At 36.2% G+C, this 25,503-nt stretch overlaps 1 protein-coding gene across 3 annotated transcripts in view; it reads left to right on the top strand.

Annotated features, from left to right (window-relative positions):
• Positions 1-25,503, top strand: part of LOC121369886 (multiple epidermal growth factor-like domains protein 10) — a 45,320-nt gene that overhangs the window by 6,254 nt on the left and 13,563 nt on the right. For 2 of the 3 annotated variants that reach the window (XM_041494967.1, XM_041494974.1), the window contains exons 2-5: positions 9,484-9,588; positions 11,087-11,313; positions 18,283-18,465; positions 24,614-24,748. In XM_041494967.1, the coding sequence (XP_041350901.1) occupies positions 11,211-11,313; positions 18,283-18,465; positions 24,614-24,748 (421 nt within the window). In that variant the 5' untranslated portion in view covers positions 9,484-9,588; positions 11,087-11,210. The remainder of the gene's footprint in view (positions 1-9,483; positions 9,589-11,086; positions 11,314-18,282; positions 18,466-24,613; positions 24,749-25,503) is intronic. The other variant, XM_041494980.1, reaches the window with a different exon arrangement.

Raw genomic sequence — 25,503 nt, 5'->3', positions numbered from 1 at the left:
TCCCAGATACAAATTTCTCCGCAACAACGACCCGCTCTACCTGGCCAGCCATTTAACTTCCTGGTTTGACGAACGACTCATTCATCTTCAAAGTGCCCGCTGTGCAAATATGGAAAGGTTTCTCGTTCATTGTGGTCGGATATTTTTGTAATCGGGTTGTAGAAGCGCGAGAAAATAGTTCCCAGGGCCCCCGTTTCACGAAGCGATCTTAGCCCTAAGATCAACTTAAGTGCATAGGGTAGCTATGCGCTTAAGGTAAACTTAGGGCTAAGATCGTTTCGTGGAACGGTGCCCTGAATAATATATATATATATATATATATATATATATATATATATATATGTATATGTATATATGTATATATATTTGTATCAAATGTGTTTATATTTTTCTCAAGGTAGTTATCGCCGGTAGTAAATAATTAAATACACACCTGCCGATCAGGAATCACAGGTAGAAGCAACTAACAGCATATACCAATTAACTAAGAAAACACTCCGTGTATCATTTCACCACGTAGGTTAATGCATGGACAAAACATTCTTAATTATTTCGACTTGTTGTGTAGCCACTTTGACAATGGTATTGTATTTTATACTTAAAAATAATATATATAGTGCTGGATATACTTATTGCTGGCTTACTGGGATGTGTAGTATTACAGAACATTGCAATGTATGACTATTTATCATCCCGCAAAAAACAGGTAGATTGTGTTTCACTAGTTCTAAGGCTCATTCCTGATGTTACGCGTTAAGTATTACATAACCACCAGCTCGCCAGAGGGCGTACTCACTGAGATCGTACAAAATGGCTGCGCCCGTAAAATATAATAGCCGTCACATTTAACCGTTTTATTAATTAACTATACGATTATACTTGTTGATATTAAGCAATAATGTGCATTATATATCGTTGAATATGCATATCAGGCCACATGCCTTAATTGTCCCTTCCTTTAAGACTTAGTGCTTGTTAATCTAAACTAAGTTGACAGGTGGGATATACGTATCGCCGTATACGATAAAGGGACTCATTTGAGTTTATAGCAATTTAAATTTATTGTCGCCAAATATAACCTTTTTAAAAAAAACAAAAAAAACAATTTATTTACATTGTATTGTGTTGCTTTGAATATGGATATATGTTACAGATTTGTACATTGGACAAATAGACAAACATATGAATGGCCGTTTGATACCATTTATCTTATGAGTTTTTGAACGAAATTAATATCATCTCAAACATACAGATGTAGTATTCTGGGGGGTTTTCAGACATCTTTAAAAAAAAAAAAAAATCAAAGGGAAACGGGGCGCAGAGTATTGGCTGCATTCAGAGTGTTATTGGCAGACTGTACATAGTAGGACTCGAATCAGGAAGTAAAATAAATGGCCTGCTAAGAAATAATATGAGCTGCCGGAAACAGACAGTATTGGATGAGTGGAGGGTTGGAGATAATGTGTGGAAAATTAGTACCCCAGTAGATTTATAAAATTAAAATAAAACAGAATCACAAGCTCGGCCTGAGCTAAATGGAAGATGGGATGATCACACTTACATCTGGCTCCTAAAAAATTACCAGAAACACATTAAATAAACAAACATTGGTATTCTAAACAAAATGATTTATTTGTTTTAGTTAATATTAAAATAATCCTTCATATGTGTCCAGGTGGGACAGGGCTATTCCACCCGAAGATACATAATTTGTTGTCAGGGACGAGGCTTGCCGAATCTCTGATATCATATTATATACCCGAGGGTGGAATAGCCCTGTCCCACATGGATACATAATGGAGGATTATGTTTCTCCCCCATCCAGTAGATAAAAAAAAACAAGCATTTTGGGAAAACGTGAAAAACCTACTTGTTTTATCTTACAATAAAATAATCATAACCATTGAAATTATTTTCCCGTTTACGTGACGTCACCCAATGTTAATATCAGCTCAAACGATAGAAGTCACGTGGTCATGCAAGACCGATTTATTCCGCATGGGCTGACGTCATGGAATACGCCTGTCTTGCATGGCTAGGTATGGGAGAAATAGAGAATACTACATGAGTGGCCGTTAGATATCATTTGGTCTTACATGGAGCCATCGATTAAAAATCTGTAGTGTCTGGATTGCTGTGATTTAGTTTCACACTGATTGGTCCGATTACTAGCCACTAAGTAATTCAAGTCTAAATTATTGCATAATCGACAGGTGACACCATAACAAGTAATTGAATCGTATATGCACGCTAATAAAGTATGAAGTACATTTGAATATAGTTGTAAATGTTCCACTATGACAATATCAATATGCGTATGCAGGTCATTATGCCGATGTAGTTGACTGCGACGAACGAAGTAAAGCTCATGCAAAGACAAAGACAGTCCGACTGAACAAACGCTCGTGATTAACGTTTCGTACGGAACCGATACTAGCCCCCTCCCACCCCCACCCCTGATTTTACTTAATTGTTGAACGGCCCCTTTGCAAAGTGGTGACATTATTTGGATATGGAACAATGTTTCTTTTTTATGTTTATGTAATTGAAGTAATACTGAGTCAAATTAAAAACTTCACAATCTGAAATTTGAATAAAGTCAATGAGTGTTGAAACCAGGTATTTTTCAGGAATAAATATTGTAATGGCAATGTCTACACTCCATGTGAAGCCCATCACAGCCCACGTGACCCGATCCGTAGCACATGCACAGCACCATTCAGGCAACAGTGGTTTGGCACGTGCCACTGGTCACGTGACTACAATAGCACACGCGTTTTCATCGTTACTTGCTCACAGTAGTCTGACACAACGAAAAAACCCACATTAAAACCATATTTGTTAAAACCTGTTTCGATGCCACGACTCACAAATATGCAGCGTGAACGTGCCGTCGGCATCTTGCACGCCGGAACTTCAGTAGCTAACGTTGTAAGAGCGTTCGATTGCAGTCGACGGGCAATTTATGATCTGCGGACACGAGTACAACAAACGGGCTCCACAGCTGATCGCCTCCGACCGGGTAGACCACGTATCACGTCATAGGCAGATTGTGTTACATCACCTCCGCAACCCTTTCATGAACCCTTACAGCAACCAGTAATGAACTTTTCAGACGTCGGGTGTCCGCGCAAACGATCCGAAATCGGCTGCAAACTGCTCACCTCCACGCTCTGCGCCCATATGTTGGAGCCATTTTGACCCAATTTCATCGACGTCAACGTCAACTGTGGGCACAACGCCACTTGCGATTTGCCAATGGCAGGCAGATGGTTTGTAAACGACGCGGTGAACGTCATGTTCTGTGTTGTGTCAGTGAAGTGACAGATTCGGAGGCGGAAGTTTGGTTTGGGATGCTTTCTGTGGAAATAGACGTTCTCAACTTCTTGTCATCCGTGGCAACCTCAACGCTGCTGCATATCGCGACCGAGTGCTGGCCCATGAACTTGTGCCCTTCATGGCAGCTCATGATCCAGGCCTGATCTTTACGCCAGGCCCCACACGGCCATCTTGACAAGCGATTACCTGAGGAACGGGGACATCAATGTCATGGTATTCAAGGTCGCCCGACCTGAATCCCACCGAACACGTCTGGGATGTGCTGGAAAGACGCCTGTGTACTCTCATGAACCCTCCACAGACTCTGCAGGAACGTGGTACCTCATTAGTGGAAAAGTGGCGCCGTATCCTTAATGCAGTCTTTACACGCATCAGGCAGTCAACGAGGAGGCGTTGCCTTGCAGTTGTGGGTACACATGGAGGGCATACATGCTACTGAACCTGTGATTTCATTTGACGACCCTGCTTGTCAATTACCATTTTGACTGTTTGTGGTTTTGACAAATGCTGTGGGCGCATTGAACAGCTTTTTGACTCAAAATTTACTCCTATTCTTTCTCTGGACATCATACAATAAAACAAATTCCTTATTTAACACGTTCATATGTCATTGCTAATTAGCCAAGATGAAACGATCTGTGAAGTTTTTTATTTGACTCTGTATATTACATTTTTGAACAGTTTGTTTCAGTTCTCATTTTCCAGTTTAATAATAGGCGCGAACAAATGTTAACCAGCCCTTGATAGACGGTGAAATTTATAAAGTGCCCCAGAAAACACTATTGGTGGCATATATTAGTACAATATGTCATCCATGATAAAAGTTTTGTGGCAGCACAGTGGAACACTCCTTGGGTGGATGCCACTTTTTAAAATGGATTTTAAAGATACTGTGGGCCTCTAAATGGAATGACTACAATGTCTTGTAAATATTCAAATGCGAAATGACCAAATGTCAAAAGCTAAAATATAATATATATTTGTAGGAATTGCAGAAATGTCATTAAAATAAATGTAATTTCACTTACAAAATATGTAAGGAGTGATTAACGGGGATCGAAATTAAAATACACAAAATGAGCGATATGTCACGGAACATGCTCCTAAATTTGTTTCGCCTGTGGCGATTTTAATTGTGTTAGAGGGCCGTGTGCAGTTTATTGCCCGTAGCCCAGATGGGCAACTTGTTACGTAAGACTTCTGCGCGACCGTCCTCGATCGGTACGCCTAATACACACCCTCAGCCAGGTGCGGAGGCCATGTGGCTAGTAGTTACGTAATATCTCCGGTAGTGCTGTTTATGGCCAGATTGCTCGCGGTTGGCGACAGCCAGACTGACGATCAGAGAGAAATATACGAACTCTAGTAGATGTAGAATATGAGATGATACGTGGGGTACCGCCTTGTACCCCCAGGCAAAATCCTGATTTATAATAAATAGCTAGAGTTTTAGAGATATCGAGGAGAACGAATAGGAAGGCACCGAGGGAACGTTAGTCCGTTTGGACTTTGGTAAATATATTTTCTGCTCTGTGTATAACCTTGATGTGATTGATGTGACTTTAAATATTTTAATACTGTATTATACCAATATTCTTTAGACAGTGTCTTCGGTCATCTGACGAAGTAAATCGTAGACTTTTTGTTCTAACATTATACGAGTATTTGGTAATATAAAGCTTAGCCAGTCATCCTAGCGGACCTAGGTACACTGTAGGTTATTGTCTTTATTGTGATAAGTATTAATTCTGTGTTACAAGATTACTGAAAGAGTAGTTAAGGGTTAATTAAAAATTAACCCGTTAGGAATAGAGCTGTAATTCCTTTAGTAATTAAGTTCCCCAAGAAGCGTTTCTCAATTATCACACGTGTGGGTGTGGTGTAACGGTGAAGTGATTCGCATATTGTGTAACTAGACACCTAGAGATTAACTAATTAAGTGATCAGTTCTGGGTTGTTATTATTGCTGTTATTAATTAACTACTACGGCTGTACATTTGTCAGCGTAGGATAATACAGATTCCAAAGTGTATTGTGTTTTGTTGTGTTTCTAGTGAGCTAAACGTGCTATAATAATATATACTTTATATAAGATCGTATCTCTGATCATACCTAGACGAGCCATACTAGGGTTTAACCGCCTGTTACAGAGAGATCTAATAGATATACAGTTAGGAGAGATATTTTGATAATCGTGTTTTATTCAGTTACGGGTATTATAGAATCCCCGTGACACGATATTATAAATGTTCAGGTAAATTGTGATGATTTATTCTAGAAATGTTTGTATACCAATAATATTTAAAAACTAAAGAAAACAAAAAGGCTAATGAGTATAATAAAAGTATAAGAAATTTGTTTTTTTAAACAACGGGTTTAAGATATTCTAAGACATAGATTACTACCATATATTCGTTTCAGTTAGATACAATTAAATCTTATTTCAGGGTGAAACCACCCGAAATCCTTGTTCAGTTGTTGACGCTCTTAATACCGAAACAACTAACAAAAAACCTTGCATAGTTATTTGTTAACAAAAACAAAAACTTCAATAAATTTTGAGGAATTTGATGTTATGTTATGTTATTAAGGCAGTACTATGCATACAGGCATAAAAAATACAGTGAAAAAGAAGGCTCCATTCACTTATCAGAATCTACTAAATGGATTAACATAGAACTTTCAGATTTTGAAACAACAAAGTAATGGGGTTGGAGTTCAGAATTTTAATAACTTTCTGTAAAAATATTTGCATATTTTATGCTAATTAGAAAAACAAGATGGCCGCCCATTCAGTCCCATCAGCCAACATTATGACATGATATCTCCATAACGGATAGTTCAATATTGCTGAAAACTTGTATGTGGCTTCGTTTAGGTGTCCTGACTACACTGAACTAGAATCACAGTCCAAACATTGCCAGAAAACAAATTAGGAGAAAATGTTCATGAATGAGCCTAAATATCAGATGATGATCAGTTACATAATACTTTGTAACAATATTATTATTGTCTTAAACTTACTCAGTCTAGTTCAGTTTTGTAAGTAGTATTTAACAAATAACTACGAAAAATTTCATAGCAATACCTTAAATAGTTTTCAAAATATCACGCCAAGAGTAAGCGATAAATGTGGAAAAAGTCTTAATGAGAAAATCATCTTTAAACTTTGAGGTTTTTTGACAAATGTATTTTTTTGGTCTATATGTGATGGTTTTGTCTTTTTTGGGGTACAAAGATATCATATAAGATGTCAAACGTTCAGAATCTCCCTGCTCCATATGAACTGTCATCTTTTTGGGCTGCATATACATTTGACCGTGCACGACGAGCTTTTATTACAGCTGATTTGCCCGACACATAGGCATTGTCCACTCGCTTCTTGTCAATTCTTAAAAATCCACTAGTTAAATGTGACCCATGCTTAAGTCCCATTGTTTCACATATTGCCACTCTAGCACTTTCACCATCATTATACACAATAGTTGCATCAGCAACGGCCTTTTCTAGGCGGCGGCGCCCAACAAAGGTGACTTTAGGAGAGCGTTCCCAGATCAAATTGTGGAATGATTCATTGTGTTGTGTGTTCCACCGTGGGCACATTTCTGTAGGAGGTCTTCACTGGATAAGATTTGAAACACAGGTTTTATTGCTTCGCAAACAAATTCTGGAAGAGCATTTTTGTTCGCATCACCACCCTTCCCAGAATTTGACGGGCACCAGTCTCCACAATCAGTGTGATCTCTTGAACGATGCTTCCAGATGGCCCAGATTGCCTTTTGCATAGCTTTCACGTTGCCTGGATTACCACGAATGGCTGCTCCATAATGGCCTTGTATCCTAAGAATTGCCTTCTGAGTTAAACGGCCAGCGCCACCAATCCCTTTGAATGTTTTACCATTCTCCACAAATGTTTTGTGTTTATATTCCGACACTTTGTCAGTCAATCTGCGGTATATTCGTTTCTGGACGTGGCCACAGCATTCCAACTTCTTTATAGCCACACATGGCTTGGAATAGATGGGCGGGTCAGCGTTTGTCTCTGCACTGTAGGACTTGCTATCACCATCTCCAAGATATCCCGAATATGCAAGTTTGCGGGTGGTTCTCGAACGGCGGAAGATTGAAACCATACCAGAAGGCTCCATAGCACCAGCTGATCCAGTGTGATTTTTTTCACATTCATGTGTTTTTGTCCAAATTTGAAATTCTGGGTCAGAGAGTTTGTTTTTCATAATGTGACATGCTGAACAGTAGTTTGATAAGGTCTCTGTGTCAATGACTTTTGATGATTTCCCGCAACCAGTTACACTCAATACTGTAGCAACACCATTCTTAGACGAAAAACCTCTACGCTGCCACGAACCAACACAAGAAACTGTCACATTAGACATGCTGCCTACTCGAATCTCATCTGCAGCTTTTTGCATACTAGATTCTGCAACCTTTCTTGTAGCAAAATGTAAACTTTTTGCGTGTTTCTGCCAACATGACAGGGACTGAGGTGGAGCCATATTCAAGTTTGCTGTTAACCGTTTAGCTTGTGCATAATTTCGACCAATGGCAAACATTGCTATATGTAAGCGTTTGTTTATATCAAAACAACGTCCTTGTCCACCACATTCAGAATTGACTTTTGTTGAACTATAAAACATGGTCTTGAATGACTTGGGACCAGGGCATCTATTACATGCTACGGTGAATTTAGAAGCTAGTCCAACACGATATTCCGAAACTTTAAGTCCACCTTTTTCAAAGCATTTTTTGCATGGAAACTTGCACAAAAATGAAATCAAAAGTTCAGCATCTATAAATCTATATCCTTCAATATTATCTGTATTAGTCTCAGTAGTATTTGAAGGAGTACCAAGCTTTGATCTTGATGCACTTTTCTCAGTAATTTCAGCTTCCACTGGAACATCAATACCAGCGTCATTATAATTTTCAACATTGCTAGACAAAAATCGGGTGTATCTATTTCCAAAGAATTTATGCTTTTTAGGTCGGTCTTTCCTTTTTTTACTGGACATTGTGTATCTAAAGCTACTAAATTGTTCTAATATTGATGAATGGGCCACAAAAGGAAAGAGAAGGGGATTCTATTTTGTCAATATTCACCACAATCTGTAGTTTGGTATGTTTCGGCAATTCTAACAAGTGAAGCCATGTTATTTGTGGCTAGCCTAGTGCATTCGAAACGAGCGCTGTGATTGCATGATTTGTTCTGAATGCCATAGCCTGGTGAAATAAAAGCCAATCAAATGCTTGTTTTAAATAATAATGGGGATTTTTCTAATGTTATTCTTACAACAACAAGCTACAGTTTGGTACTTAATTTATGGTTCTAGGTCACCTAGAAGCGAAGATATTGCAGTTTGAAAATAGATAATTAAAACAACGCCATTTCTGTATCATTTTAATTAATGAGCTGATTTTAGAAGTCTGATTTATGTGATGTTATTAAAAATTACACTGACAAGAACGTTTAGGATAACAGTCTACATATAATTAAAGGTGCGTTGGCTAAAAAAAACAAAAAACAAAAAACAAAGCATAGTCTTGCCTTAAACTCAAACTCAAAATGTGTGTACTTTATTTAAAAGTTTGACTGCAAGTGCAATTATAGTTTAATTATAAAAACAGATCTAAAAGGTAATAAATTAGTTACGCGGTTTTTTGACAGGGCGTACGGGATTGTATGCCCCTCCAAAATCTGTATTTCCTTCGGCTGCGCCTCGGGGAAAATACATATTTTGGAGGGGCATACAATCCCGTACGCCTGTTGCTACAAAACCTTTATCATTTTGGCCCGAATTTGAAGATTTACTCCACGAGTATGACTATATGACTATATGCCTCTGACGAAACCCCTACAAACAATATTATTATAATACCTTTTTTGTGCACGATTCTTTTATATGGGCCGTTTGTTAAGTAACATAATTTCGTGCAATCAGTGTCACGCTTCACTAAGCAACGATCTGAAAATCCATTTACACTTTTATCTATCATGTATAACTAATTAATTTGTGCCAAAAAACTTAAATAATCAACACTATATAGCAACTTAAACAAGCAGTTCAGTGTATTTCTCTGTGTACAATTCCACCATAACATACTAATGTTTCCTTTTCTATTTGTTAGGACAATACACATGCCACTGTGCTGAGTGGTGTGGCCAGAACAACATCAACGAATACAGATGTCGGTCATGTGTAGAAGGATTCTACGGACCGTATTGCCAGAAGGGTGAGTTAATGATACAAGATGATGTGACTACTGCATTGCAACAGTCCAGCAGCCAAATTTGATTTTATGAATGAACCTGGACATTATGTGCATGTGTATATATATTTTTGTTTCTATGGATTTTTGTAGCCGAAGGTGTTCCATTTGAGAATCTTACTGATGAATCGCGGTCATCTTTCAGGGTTTTAACAAATTAAAGATGGCGCCCACGATGGCCGTTATTTAATGTCTCCGGTTATAACGTCCACCATATTAAACCCATGATGATAGTTCGGGTGTCCAATCATAGGTTAGGTTTTTTGGGGATTTTTTCGGGGGTGAGGGGTCAATGAATTCAGTTTAAACATTTACTAGATTGGTCTAATATTATATCATAGGAAATTCAAAATGGCCACTAATATTGCCGCATAATTATGTTTTGAATATAACTTGCTTTATAATAAACTAATCTTCGGTACGAATATTCGTTCGATAATTTGGTATTCTAAATGTTCGAATATTATTTTCAAGTCTTCGAATATCTGGAATTGTTAGATCAGATGGGGAAAGTGACTCGAAATATAATGAATAATGCAGAGTGTTTAAATCATAAGATCCATCCTGCATGCCGCTTGCCTTGTACATTCAGTCAGGAACATAAAGTATGTCTCGAGTTTCAGAATAGAGTGTTACGACATGCAGGTGGCTGAAATTCATTAAAAAAGTAGTTTCGATCACACGAGAATGGGGTTCATCTACCATACGCAAAACGTCGATTTGAAATCCTATGAACAGGAATTAAAACAAATCGCTCAGATAAATTCATACAACAGTAGTTTTTCAGATATTATAATACTTTTTACGAGGCCAATTTTATACATTATTCGAAACGAAATTTTACTTCAAAACCGATTTGACGAGATTATCGTACCAAAATAGATACTGTACAATTAAACTGCCTGCGTCGAATTTAAGATTTATGTAAATTTATGTCGCACATTATGGTTTTGTTTAAGTACCCGGTGTTTATTGTTAACTATAGATAGTCTGTGTTGTTGCGTATTCTTGTCATATATGTTAACTTTGTGTTTACGTGGGCTTATTGTTACATGCTGTAATGTATTTGAGTGTTGCTAAATAAATCCATCCGAATCCGTTCTGTCGGCAGTTCATTGCGCGTCTCAAAATTGCTTGGAGATGAGAACATTTAGAATGCTAACTATTTTAGCAACCCCGTCCCCACCAAAATAATAATAATAATAATAATAATAATAATTAATAAATAAATAAATAAATAAAACCAAAAAAACCCAAAACAAACAAAACACACGCACACACATAGAAAATTACACACATTAATCAATCAATCACAAACACACACACGCGCAGGCACCCACACATATGCTTCCTAAATAGCCACATTGGTGAAGTCAGATAGAAGTAGAATGTCAAACAATGACGTTGGTTTTAATGTCACAAATAATGAGTACATTTAAATTTGGTTTTTGAATCATTTTAGAAAACGTCGCTTTACACAGGCCGACTACTCAATCACCAGAGTGCAGGTATTATGAAGCTGACGCCTCTCTAGCTGTGGATGGTGACACTACGACACTATTTGGAAACGTTCGATATAAACACAAATGCACGTGTGCTCGGACGTATCCCCTACGCCTATACAGTGGAGAGTTGATTTGGGAAAACAGTATCAACTTCACAAGATAAACATATTCAACACGAAGGGAAGTAAGTTTGTTATTGTCTGTAGACTATTGATGTGCAATCTAAGAAATAGTTCCGTTTTTGTTGTGTAAACATTGTTTTTCCATGAAATTATACAATACCGCAACGAACATGTATTACACATTGGTGAACACAGCATGCACTGGTTATTATCTCGCACTACATTAATGCATGAGCTATCGATTTAAAAATATGCGGTTGACTACTCCTAGGTGATCACTACGGTAACCACACCCATACATCCAGCGAAATAAGCATGAACGGCATTAATTGCTTTGTGGCGCATACATTAACTAATTGCTTTGTGACACATAAGTGAACTAAAAGTGCTTTCGCTTTAAATACATTTTATTCAAAAATAAGTTCTAATCTTTTTAAAGGTCTTTTTTTATGAGGATATATAAGAAACATAATACTGCATGTGTGTCCGTTAGATAACATTTGTCTTAAAAGTCGTTGTTTAAAACGTATTCAACTCCCATTTCGCTCGTTAGATATGCTTTCAAACATCACTTTGCAAAACAAAATGTATCTAGCGTACACTTATGTAGTATTGTTCATGTATTAATTGCGCTAGAGATCACAGTCGGGTCTGTGTGTTTTTTAAATACAGTTTTAATGTGATGCATGCATGTTACCAGAAACAAGCATAACGATATTTAATTAAATATTTGTGGTTGGCGCATACGAATTTGTGTTTATCCCATGCATTGTCTATAAATTAGTAAACGTCGTATGGCATTGGTTGGGATGAGAACAAACGTATGGGTCAACCGGGTATGTCTTCCTCCTTGAAACGTTTGTCATCGGTAATTGCTCAACGACTGAAAAAAGATCATAACAAACTTATTAATGAAGACCAAGGTGGTTTTATGGCAAACCGATAAACTAGTGACACTATTCGTTTATTATACGATACTATAATGAGTGCTGAAACGTCAAGTACTTCTGGGATGTTATTTTTGGTAGAGTTTCGGTAGTCTTTCACTGATAATACTCTTTGTTTTATGTTTTTCTGGTTTTTGGCAATGACACTAAAAGATGGGTTCAAATATATGATAAAAATATTAAATCTTGCTTAATAATTAATGGTACTTATCTCCATTCTTTGAAATTAATAGATGCTCTATACAAGATGACCTCATTTCTCCCTATATGTTTTCAATGTTCAGACACTTTAGCTCTAATGGTTAAAACTAATCCAAATATAAGAGATCTTTCCATACATAACGGACATCTCCTTATGACACAATATATACATGCTACTATAGTTCCTTCTTGATGGGAGTAACAAATTATAATCTGAAACTACAGTTACAGTATTGAATGAAGTTGCTGATATGTCTGAATTAAATACTACCTTTGACAAATCTCAAGCCATTTGAATCGAAGCTAAGAAAAATAGTAAAGACATATTTACAAAAGTTAAAACTAGAATGTAACTAAAAAAAAAAATCAAGGTTCTTGGAATAACGTTCGCAGTAAATAATGATAAAATGTGTAAAATTAATTTAAAAAATAAACTGTTCGAAATCAAACAATTTGTTAATAGATGGATGAAACGTAGTATTACACCTCTTGCAATTATTAAGTCTTTACTTATTTCTAAACTTAATTACTTTTGCATGACTCTTCCAAGTCCTCCTGGAGACTTTCTTTAAAAAAAGTTAAAATATATTCTCTTTAAATTTCTCTGGATTAATAAACCTGGTAGAATTAAAAGAACATTACCGTGTCGCCCTGTTAGCGAAGGTGGTCTCGGTATAGTAGATATAGGTGCGTATATAAAAACCTTTAAACGTATATGGATGATAAAGATTCTGGATGTAACAACATATTATTAATGGAAGAACTTTCTTTTATCGATAATTCCAGACTTTAATAATATAGTTTGGTTTGAAAATTTATATCCAGCAATCTTGGCGTTAGCGCGAAGCCATTCATACTAAAGTGTGTAAAGCGGTTTTGCGTTTCATACTAGCATGAAACTCAAAAATATTCACGTTCAATTCTTATAATTCCAAACACATAACCATGTCATTGATGTAAACCTCTTTAAAATAAAAAGTGAACTCTATTTTCCAACTATTTATTATTTTATTAACACGAAATTCATACTCAACATTAGCGGAATGCCTATGGTAGTTTCGGCTTTTTCCGTCAATAGCCGAATGAGAGAATGACAATGTTACAATCATTAATACAATTCATATTAATTTTTTGCATTAAATATCAATACCAAGTAGAAACATTTTGAATTCACTAGAAACATATAACGTAAGTAATTTTAATAACTTTTAACCTGTAATAAAAATGTCTGAAGCGATCTATTTTGTATGGTATAATTTATATGTGAAGCGGTTGGTGTATGAATATTTAACTACGAACTGTGGATGGGCGCCATGTTTTGATTACTGTCCAGATTTACCAATTACGACGTTGAAATTACAGTTATAAAATATTTGAGTGCGTGAAAATTCCATGTGTTGATAGATTTGACATGGAGAAAGTGGTTTCAATGTTTCCGGAATTGGATGAAACAGGTGTGTCGCGAGTTTCTGTGTTTACTGGCCTTGTAATTGTGGAAGTGGCAACACAGGATGGTTTTGGCATGTGTGACTTCAAGTGGTGCGACACAAGTATTCGTGACATTTGACAGTGCCATGCCGATGTTTCGTTTTTGGAAAGTGGAACATTCTCTGTTGTAGCTTCGAATTGAAGCTTCGTTCCCCTGTCCCGACATGTACATGATATGCCTAGTTTCAAAACCCGAGTCGTTTAAAGATTGGATCGCAGTGGCTATGTGTTGTGTACCGTGTACGTCATACTACAATGCCGTTGAATGCGCGTTACTGCTAAGCCTAATGGTTGGCATGAACTGACTGAATTTTGTTTTTGAAATCGCTTTTGTAAAAGACCAAATTCCATTGGAATTATACACTTTTTTTGGATCGACAAAATATATTTTTAGCTGTGGGATTTTGAATTCACTATAAACATGTAACGTAAGTAATTTCAATAACTTTTAACCTTTAATAAAAAATGTCTGAAGCGACCTATTTTGTATGGTATAATTTATATGTGAAGATTTTTAGATGTTTACAAGTTTGACGGCAGACGATTACTGTTTGATGTCTAAAAATAGAATCTCAAGGAAATTCCTCGGGGATTCCTTTGTTGACATAATTCATAAAGTAGTTCCGGCTATATAGCCAAAAATAGTGCTAAACTGAGATTCATGGTGCCATGAATGCCAGTTTTTATCATCACGTGATACGAATTTAACCAATCCAAGGGTTTATAATAAAGGGATTTTTAGAGATTGGAATTATATGAATATGATTGTACTTTACATTTGTAAACGGTGTTTCAACCTCATATTGAATTATATCGAGGAATTCGCCTTGTTTAATTTTGTACAAAAACCATATTGATGTGGTAGGTCTACAGGTTCATAACTTGCTAACATATTTTCAGTTAAAGTTTATATACATACATCAAATAATATACATTCATTAAAGGGCAAGTATTATTTTCAAAATATTTTTTTCAGAATTGTGCAATATTTTAAAGCAATTAATGTGTTTTTCTTCTTTATCAATTTTATCAAAAAGTATGTTCTTAACAAAAATAAGGTACTTCAGATTGTGATTTAATTATTTCTGATGAACCTGCTTGCACCATTTTGAGAAGACAAACTAGAAGAGCAGACCACAAGACACATGCTGGTGACTGCTGCGATCGATCAGTGACCGGACCTTACTTGGGGTGGGTGGATGAACGTTCATTGCCGCTAAGGAAGTGTTAAAAGTTACAATGACACGAAATAATAACAAAATAGTAACAAAAACATCATTTTCATCTGAAGTTAGTAATTTTGTTAAAACTTATTTATATCGACGTTTAAATATAATCGAAGACGCGGAATTAATATACTAACGAAAACACCACACATGAGTCCAAGTGACAACATATTAGACGAGTTTTCGGAATTTTGTTATCATGATAAATCCTGGTTGCCCATGACAGCGTACAGCTACAGTCCGATTTATCACGAAAATTAACCAGTGGAAAAAAGGCTTATACGAAAGTTGTATTAGAATTTAATTTTGTTCATGAAATACTTATGTGCGTTTGTTGTGTTTTGGTACGGGGTTGGTGGTTCGTTTGTTTGGGATTTGTGTGTGTTGCGTGTGTGTGTGTGTGTGTGTGTGTGTGTGTGTGTGTGTTTTGTTGGTACGAGTTTATAAGTAAATAAAATATGAGAAAATCTCACAGAACCCATTTTGTATAGCTAACTTTGGTCCCCCCCCCCCCCCCCCCCCCCACCTATCTGTACCATTAATATTCATACATATAACTTCTTGATAATAACTATTGTAAATACTGAATGGAAATTTCGATTTGTATACCAAAATGGTAATATATACATGTATAAGTTGTTTTGTAACTCTGTCACATCCCTGTTTTTGGGACATATAACAAATGTAAACAGGTGGTCTGTGACCCCACCCACCCCCCACCCCCCGAAAACAACAACAACAAAAAAAACAAACAAACAAAAAAAAACCCCAACTAAACAAGGATAATTATACACCTGCATCGCTGGTGTAGTGGTTACATCGGGCTTCTGGCTGGTAGGTACTGGGTTCGTATCCCACCTGAGGCAATGGGGCATTTTTCATGCCAGTACCGGCTCTAGCCCAGAGCGAGTACACCGCTAGGCTCAGTGGGTAGGGGTAAGACCACATACACCGAGTTTCACCCACTTCACGTGTGCGATTATGGGTGTGTCTCCCACATGGGGGATGATTACCCGGCATGCACTGCAGGTTTCGTGTGTCCCGGGCTCGGGTGCTACCGAGATAGCTCAACTGACTGCAAAGCATGGAGCACGGACCTGTCAAGTAGTCCCATACCGAAATTGAAATACTGCGGCGTCACCATTCATCTCATCATCATCCATGTTTGTAATGTCCAAAAATACAAAAATGTCTTTGTCTCTGTGTTAAATGTTTGTGGCGTTTTGAAAAATTAAAAAAAAATACAAGGATAATTATCGTCCCGTTACGTTAATAACCCATTTTTGTTTTAAAAATGTTGAAGTCGTAATATACCACAGACCCCCTACTGGACCCATGTTTTAAACATTTGCGATCGAATATTTAAAATAATATTATAATAAAATATTTGATTCGTATAAAATGATTATAAATTACTAATACATTTATATTTTTTATTTAAATAAATAATATGTATTGGATTATTAAAATAACATGAACAAACATTCTTTGTTGGTTTTGAATGAAAAATAGGCTACATTTGATTTAAAAATTATATTTTTCTTCATGAATCAAAACTTGTTTTATCAACTAAAACTTTGACAGTAGCATGGATTTTTAATATATATAATCATGTGCTATGGATATTTTTGATATATATATATATATATATATATATATCGCTACATAATGTTCTGGAATGGGAAGGAAGCTGACGCAATAATTCTAAAATGTATGTATGGTTTAGTTAGTGCACACGCATTTCACATCATCCACTCATTTGTATTGACCATTAAGACTTACAGGGCCGTATCTAGCATGGGTAAAGGGTGTTTTTGCCAACCCTAACAGTACGAAAATTAAATACCATGTTTAGGCTGAAACAACCCGTTTGTCTACGTGTTGCCTGATTTTATTTGTACTGCAAACCCACTTATTTTAGTATAGATATGGCCTTGTAAAATGATAGTTAGAAATACCAATAAACAAATTGTTTTAGAGGAATCCAAGAGCACAGTTGTCATACCTGTGGTACAGGTTGTCTTACTACCTCAAGACAACTGTAGAAATGGTGGTATAATGAAACATACAGAACCAAGGCTGAGTTCAGCTTGTAATCAGTAGTACTATGTTGAAGTACTGGCATCCTGTACATATTCTTGTTTTAAGGAATATTGGTTGCTGTGGACTTGTATTTAGGAAGAGCCTAGCACATGACGTTCATCTTAGTGGTCAGACTCAATTTTGTCCGTTAGCAGGTTGCCCAGATATAGAGGCTCGTGTTTCATAATTGTTTATCGATAGGCCATGTTCCGTCATTATGGTTTTTCAAAACTTGTGTATTTGACTTAATATTGGGTAACATTAAAGGAGCGAGATAACCACGTGATCCTGATTCGAATTGGGATGTTCTTAGTGTCCAGACAGTACATATTTGAACATTGTAGAGAAAAACAGTTGAAGATAGTTGAAAACGATCTGCCGTGAAAGATCTGTTTTGTTACTGACAAGGTAGGTTTTATCGTCGACATTAACGACAAGCATTCCGTTTCATATTAACCTAATGGAATTGTTCTTTAGTAGACCCAATATGCTTTGCACAAATACAGGTGAACTTCTCATCGACAATTTAATGGTTATTGATGTACAGCTCTACGAAACTGGTGTTGGTGTTAAACACCCATTCATGCATGCTATGAAACTGAAGCAGAGTTCTTGGAGAATGGCATTCTATCTTGATTATGCCTCTAACTTCACATATTGTTTACACGGGCCTGTGATCGATCTATGTTTACTTAGCTTCATATTATAAAATGGATTATATATATATATATATATATATATATATATATATATATATATATATAGAGAGAGAGAGAGAGAGAGAGAGAGAGAGAGAGAGAGAGAGAGAGAGAGAGAGAGAGAGAGAGAGGGAGAGGGAGAGAGAGAAGAGCTTATTTAATAGTTGGTAATGTATCCTCTGTATTATGAGAGGACAAAAAACATCGTCATGTATTTTAATGATCTAAACATTGGTTAAACGAGAAGCTTTTCCTGATGGAAAACGAGCATGTTTTAAATCGCAGTTTTTTCCATAGAATAAACTGTCCGGTCCCTTATTTGAGTTCATACAGGTATCTATGCATGTAGGTTGACGTTTGTTTTGGGGGGTTTTTTGTGTTTTTTTCAGATGAAAAGAGACTCAAGGGATTCAAAATTTACATTGATAACAGCAACACACCGTGTTACCAATGGACACGTCAGTCTAATCCACCAGAAGTGTTTGATGTAATCTGTGACGCACAGGGACAATTTGTGACGTTTCAACTTCCAAGTCCTACATATCTTCAATTGTGTGAAGTTCAGATTTTCGGTGTGTAATTTCTCTAAACAGTATGTATTTACTCAAGATAAAATGCACATTAAACAAACAGTTAAGAATCTAACTGCAATAATCTTATTTTGTCACTTTGCAAAAACGGTAAAAAGCAAAACAAAATAAACAAAGACATACAAACATATTTTGACTAATTTAGTTTAAAGCTGATTAACATGCCCTAGATTAACATCTATAACTTATAACGTGTAGACTAAATTCTCATCAAGCCACAAATCGGCATAATAATAATAATAATAATAATAATGATAATAATAATGATAATAATAATAATAATAATAATAATAATTATTATTATTATTATTATTATTATTATTATCAATGTATAATAATATTAGTCTTCTACATCTCTAAACATTTTTGTTTCTGCCCATCCGTTGGCTGTCCCATCTCTACCTAATATAGTTTTCTGGATTTTCTTCAAGATACTAAGATAATATCTTGCGTAAAGCTTTACCGTGTAGAGTTACAGATCACGTTCAAGCTTAATGGTGATTTATCTATTTTTGATAGTTATTTCTAGGTCAAGTTTTCATGGGAATTTAGTAAAAGGGCATAATTCTGTCAGTGATGTAATTTACATTTTGAGACAGTTGAACTTATGAGAAAACTTGTGGTTCCGAACCGGCCTCAGAGTCACAGTGGTACAGGATTCACAGCCCGGTACCGGCTCCAACCCAGAGCGAGTTCTTAAGGGCTCAATGTTTTGGTGTAAGATCACTAAACCCTCTTCTCTCTCACTAACAACTAACTCAGTGTCCTGGACAGACAGCCCAGATAGCTGAAGTGTGTGTCCAGGACAGTGTGCTTGAACCTTAATTGCATATAAGCACGAAAATAATTTGAAATGAAATGAAATGTTGTTCCGAACCGGCTTCAGTGGTATGGTAGTTAAGCCATCGGACATAAGGCTGGTAGGTACAGGGTTCGCAGTCCGGTACCGGCTCCCACCCAGAGCGAGTTTTAATGACTCAATGGGTATGCGTAAGACCACTACACTCTCTTTTCTCTCACTTACAACTAAAACTAACTCACTGTTCTGGACTTCTGTGTTTGTTTTTGTTTATCAAGATCAGCTACATTTCAGTTATAAGAAAATAAAACGAAATCGCAAAGTAATGAAGCACAGTTGTCGACACTCATTTCCTGTCTCTGGGTTTTAGTGTAAAATGAGAGATATTTGGACATATGCTATTATATTGATAGGAATAGAATTTTTATTAGCTATCTATTATATCAATTATCATATGTTATGTATTATTATTAATAACAATGCCGTGTGTGTGTATGTGTGTATGTATGAAGTACAAAGGGTCCATGGGAATAACGTGTTATATCCACATTTGACATATATATTTTGATATCGTGGTTATTTTGTGGAGTTTAGATAACGGTGTAACAGACGAGCTTCAGCGAGCCTGTTACACCATTATCGAACCGAACCAAATAGCCACGCTATCAAAACGTAGTAACCTGGACATTTTTTTTTTAATCACGCAACCCCTCTCAAGTTATATTTGTGTAATATGTTTCAGTCAAAAGCGGTATTGAAAATATTAGTTTTATCGTTTAGAAACTACTACTGCAAGTCGGACAGTTTAAGTCGTGGATTTACAATTTCGGTGTCAAAACCATGTTTTAAACCATTGAGAAGATTTAATATAAATTGTTTATCTGGATGATAAGAAAGTTCTCTACTCCACTGATTGATGCTATTTGGTGTAGTAGCGTTTGCCAATCACGGTTTGTCTCCAGAAAGGTTTCTCTGCACTGTAGGACTTGCCCCTTTGTTTTTTTCTAGAGCTACCTGTATGTTAGAATAGGCATTTTCTCGGGTGTATGAAATCGTTCTTATGCTACATTCAAGTTTTGCATGACCCTCCTTTTTGCACAAGGCACATATATGGAGAGATATAAAATTGCGATGCCAGCATATTTGTGTCATTAAAATTATTTCATATCTCTTTACGTCCATTTTGTCTGTTAATTCCTTCCATTCCTCTAGCATACATGAAGTTGTCTTTAGGGAAAATCTGGCAATTTCCTTGGGGTTGGACAGAAATTAGCTGTATGTGAATAACTGTCACAATGGATGGCTGCATGAACGGATTGTTTGACCAGTGAAATTGTTTTGACACAACAGTGTATTTCGTTTATTCCAGTCAAATTTGTAGCCTTGAAGCAGAACTTGAGCTGCTTGTTGAACATAGGCTTTGTAATATTCATAAACGCCAACCCCTGGTCATATCCCTGCCCTACACAAAACGTCATTGAGATAAGTATCTAGCTCAGCCATTTTGTGAAAAAAACGCCACTTGTCACATTCTTGTATATAGTAAAAGCCTTGATGAAATCTTTCACATATAAGTTTGCATTTAAACGTGGATCATTCCTTCTAATAAATATTTCTTCATCAGCCGTTTTGATGACTCTATAACTCCCATAATCTTGATTTTGAATTAAAAGAGTTGCCAAGTTTATGTCTTTGTCTTCAATTACCTGCTGTCGAATGTCTGGCGAAACAACTTCCATGAGTGGTAATTCATCTGGTACAAATCCTCTCGATTATGGCGTGTTGACAAGTGGTAATAAACGAAATCTGTCATGACATAAAGAGTTGCCTCTAGCTGGTGTTAAGGCAATGCTTTGTTGTCAGTATCAAGTCACCACCAGCGTGTTATTATTATGAAGAAATGCCTGGGTGAGTCTGGTAGTATGGGGTCTGGCATTATCCTATTGAAAGAAGTTGTCCGATTCCACCATGTTGTTGCAATAAGGACAAACACAAAGGGCTTAGAATAGTGTTGATGTAGCGTGCAGCATTAAGGTTTTGTTGAACCACTGTCAGTTGTGACCAAAAATCTCTATTGATTGCACCCCCATACCATCACACTTCCACCTCCAAAACGATATCGTTCCATCACACAGGCTTGCTCTTATCATTCTCCATGATGACAATAGACACGTTGAAATCCATCCGCAAAACTAACGTTGAATCGCGATTCGTCAGGGAAAAACAAATCTGCCATCTTCTGCATTGAAGATTTGCACCATTTTAATCACATGGAAATGGGGTTGAACTATACTAATCATTATATCATTATCAAATCATAAAAACAAGAATTAAAACAACATCCTGTGATCAATTCATACAACAATGGTTTTTCAGATATTACAAACTCCTGTAGGTGCCAATTTTATGCATAATTCAAAACGAAATTTTACATCGAAACGTACTTCACAGTGTTTGATGAGATTATCATACCAGAATAGATACTGGATAAACAAATTACATATGTCGATCTATGATTGCCTTGAAGATTGTTTAACATTCCTAAAGACAAATGCTATAATGCTGATATTGGAAATGATTTTTTTTTTCTTTAACGACACCTCTAGAACACACTCATTTATTAATCATCGACTAAATGCTCCAGCTTGTCCACCAAAAGTGGTGTTTTCCCCTTGGCACATATATTGTGCGACATTTCCTAGTCGGACAGAGTTCTGGAAATTACGGGGTCTGAAGTTGAATGTTCTATTCCAAAACTTGCGGAAGTTTGTGTTTGGATTACGGAATATGTTTGCATTTTGCCTTTCACATGACTTAATAGGATGGCCTAAATTGCAAAGAATGCACGTGTGTTGACAAGAACATGTTGAATTAATAACACAAACCATCATAACAAACCATCATAGTTAAATCCATAACACTTTTGGCAGTTGGCCCCACCATGTCCCCATAACACCCAAGTGTCAGTTGAGCAGTAGTTGAATGCATGTACACAAACCAAAGCTCGGAGTCAGTAGCTCCCCAAGAGCTTGCCGTATCCAGGGCTTTTCTCAATCGATATGGCTCATCATAGGTTTTCCAACCTGTTTCACTGCAATGCTTGGCACCCAGATGGACAGTGTCCATGTATTTCAAATGTTTTTGAAATCGTGAAATTTAAACAGAGCAAAAAGACAGCCATATGTACTATTGTATGAATCGGTTGCATTATCAGATCCCCCTGTGACAATACCAACTTATGGTTTGTGTCTGGAGACCCTGATATTGTGTTCAACAGATGAACTAAATCAACAAATTCACATCTAAATAAGTTTTCTTTGACATTTTGTGGTACATGTAGTGCTATATCATCAGGGGCACACTGTAGTCGAGGTGCAGAAGACTGAAAGCTACTCCAAATTACATTACCAATATGGTTAACATGTCCATCAGTTGAAAGTTCAACTGATGGACTGCATGATTCTGCTCGGGGACCAGACAATGATAATGGAGCTGCTGATGGACTCTGTTATGGAGGCAGATGATGAAGGAGCTGATATTGACTGTATAACACGTGCTTGCTTCTTCGCTTTCGGCTTGGCTGGTGGGAGCACCTCTGTAGTCAATAGTATTTTTGAAGCCTTTTGCTTGCCTGAATGAGGCAAAACTTTAAACTCAATTAAAAGTAATTGATCCAGATATTTCTTTATTATTTGTTTTTAATTTAATATAATTTTATTTCATTTTATTTCATTTTATATTATTCATTTTATTATTATTATTTTAATTTTATATCTTTATACATTTTAATTCAACATTGACTTTCTCTCGTTGAAATATGATATTATGATTAATAATATAAAATAATATGTTGTGACCGTAGGCCGGCAAACGTATTTATTGACTGAATTATAGTATCAAAGGCCTGTTAAAATCCATAAATCATGCGGACACAACCGTAGTTAATTTGAACATTTTAGTTGTCACGCAACAATGCTCGCCGCCGCACACAGCGTAATTGCGGTTTGTCCGCAAGGCTTCGAAAAAGTATGTAACGACCAATAAATTAAATAATATCTAAATGATGGAAACAAATACTTCAATACTAAAAGCAGAGAAACTCTCCAAACACACTGGTATTTACCTAACAATGAAAATATGATACTATACGTATTATTTAAACAATTTTTCTTTCAAACTTTACAGGGTCGACTAACCATTTCTTCTCAAGTTTCAAAAGGAAGCCAATCTCTGCATGCTTAAATAAATAACTAAACCGTATATATGTAACTATATACAAAGCAGAAAACAAAACGTCACTTGTTTAATTAAATGTAACTTTAATAACTTAAATTCCGTTAATATCGACACATACATATATGAAGGGTCCAATTGAATAACCTACCATGTCCACTTTTTTACACATTTGTCGATTATCTACTCTAACCCATTATAGAGTATATACTGTCCAACGGAAAACTACTGCAGTAATATAACATGCTAATTCACACGAGATAACTGTATTTAGTCGGAAACCTCAGGCTAGCTTTGAAAAACAAAATCGGTGACGTTGAGGCATGGGGGAGCACGGAGGGGGGGGGGGGGGACTGGGCTGAATCAAAAACATTATTGGTAGTAAATCTTAAGGCAGAGATGAATTGTACGTGTACAATGCAGGAAATTGCATTTCAGGACATCTAGTTTTCAACATTGTACGGGGTAGCATACTCCCGAACCCCCTAAGGACTTTGTTTTCATTCCGATCTTAGTCAGCCCCCAATATATATTTGCCTCCGCCAAAATAGGTCACACAAGTGAACTTTCAACATGTAATAGTATTTCACCACAATTTCGGTCGAGTTAGTTATTACACCACTATACTGTGGCACATTATGGCAATAAAAAGAAAGTAGTAAATAATGTGGTCATTGTCAGCACACGTCGTATAATCAAAAACATAAAATACAAAGGAATAACATGTGAGTCCAAGCAGAGTCAATGATGTGTGTCCGTGTGTGCGTGCTTCCGTGCGTGCGTATCACCACCATTACTACCAACACCACAATCATCATCATCACAATTATAAAATATAGAGTAAAACAAATATCATAGAATCAAGTAACCATTGCATTTCTTAATACCAAGTGTCCGTTGATTTAGTGTTACCTATAACAGCGACTTCGATTCCGTGAGTGATTTTAAGTTACACAGCCATTAATAAAATGGTGTAATTGTTTCATATTCAAATTATAAAGAATTTTAGCTCTACCGGTAATATAACTTTAATAAACAGAGTTCTGGTTTCCAAAATGTATACTCTATTTTTATTTAACTTTTTGCCCTTCAACACAGTGTGTACAGATTACTGGTATGGTGACAACTGTGATAAAACGTGTAACTGTGGAAATCAGAACGAGATTTGTGACAAGAGGACAGGATTGTGTAAATCTGGATGTCCAGTCGGGCGGACTGGTGTAGCTTGTGAATGTAAGTACTCTACATAGTTCCCATCACAATAATAGCTATTTAGTACACTGCATTATATACAAAATAATAGTACAGTGTTGGTTTATACAGATCTTGCCGTTATATCAAATTTTCTGTTGTAACGATCGTGAAGAGTTACCTCACTTAGTTTGGCAAGTAATTGTTAATTCTGTTGAATATGTGAATCCTGTATTATATTTATTAAAGTTCTGACACAAAAGCAAAAATATGTATGTATGTATGTATGTATTTATGTATGTATATATATATATATATATATATATATATATATATATATATATATATATATATATATATATATATATATATATATATATATATATATATATATAAAGCAGTATAATATATGTGTTAAAGGACATGGCACACACACCACCACCGCAGTCCCCACCTGTATATATATATGTGTGTGTATACACACCAGTCAAACCTGTCTTCAGCGGGACAGAACCCGTACACAAGGGAGTAGATAAAAGTGACCGATTAAGACCGTGTGGCCGCTGAGTACAGGTACAGGTTGCCACATATTATATAGTCTTTAAAACATTTGTTGCTGTTTCTTGTTTTACCGTCTGTACTGCTAATCAACAGATGTGTGCTTCAAAGTTGACCATAAATCAACTTTTGACAAGTCGTCTCTTTGAGAAATAATGCAAATGGAATGTATTAAATTAACCGCTCTCAACAAGTTTGTTTTCGTTTGCCATTTAATTATTTAATTCCTACTTCATGCG

The sequence above is a fragment of the Gigantopelta aegis genome, chromosome 1 (assembly GCF_016097555.1).
Source record: "Gigantopelta aegis isolate Gae_Host chromosome 1, Gae_host_genome, whole genome shotgun sequence".
Classification (NCBI taxonomy): domain Eukaryota; kingdom Metazoa; phylum Mollusca; class Gastropoda; order Neomphalida; family Peltospiridae; genus Gigantopelta; species Gigantopelta aegis.
Note: the sequence above shows the minus strand (reverse complement) of the source record. Positions and strands in the feature narration are given on the sequence as shown.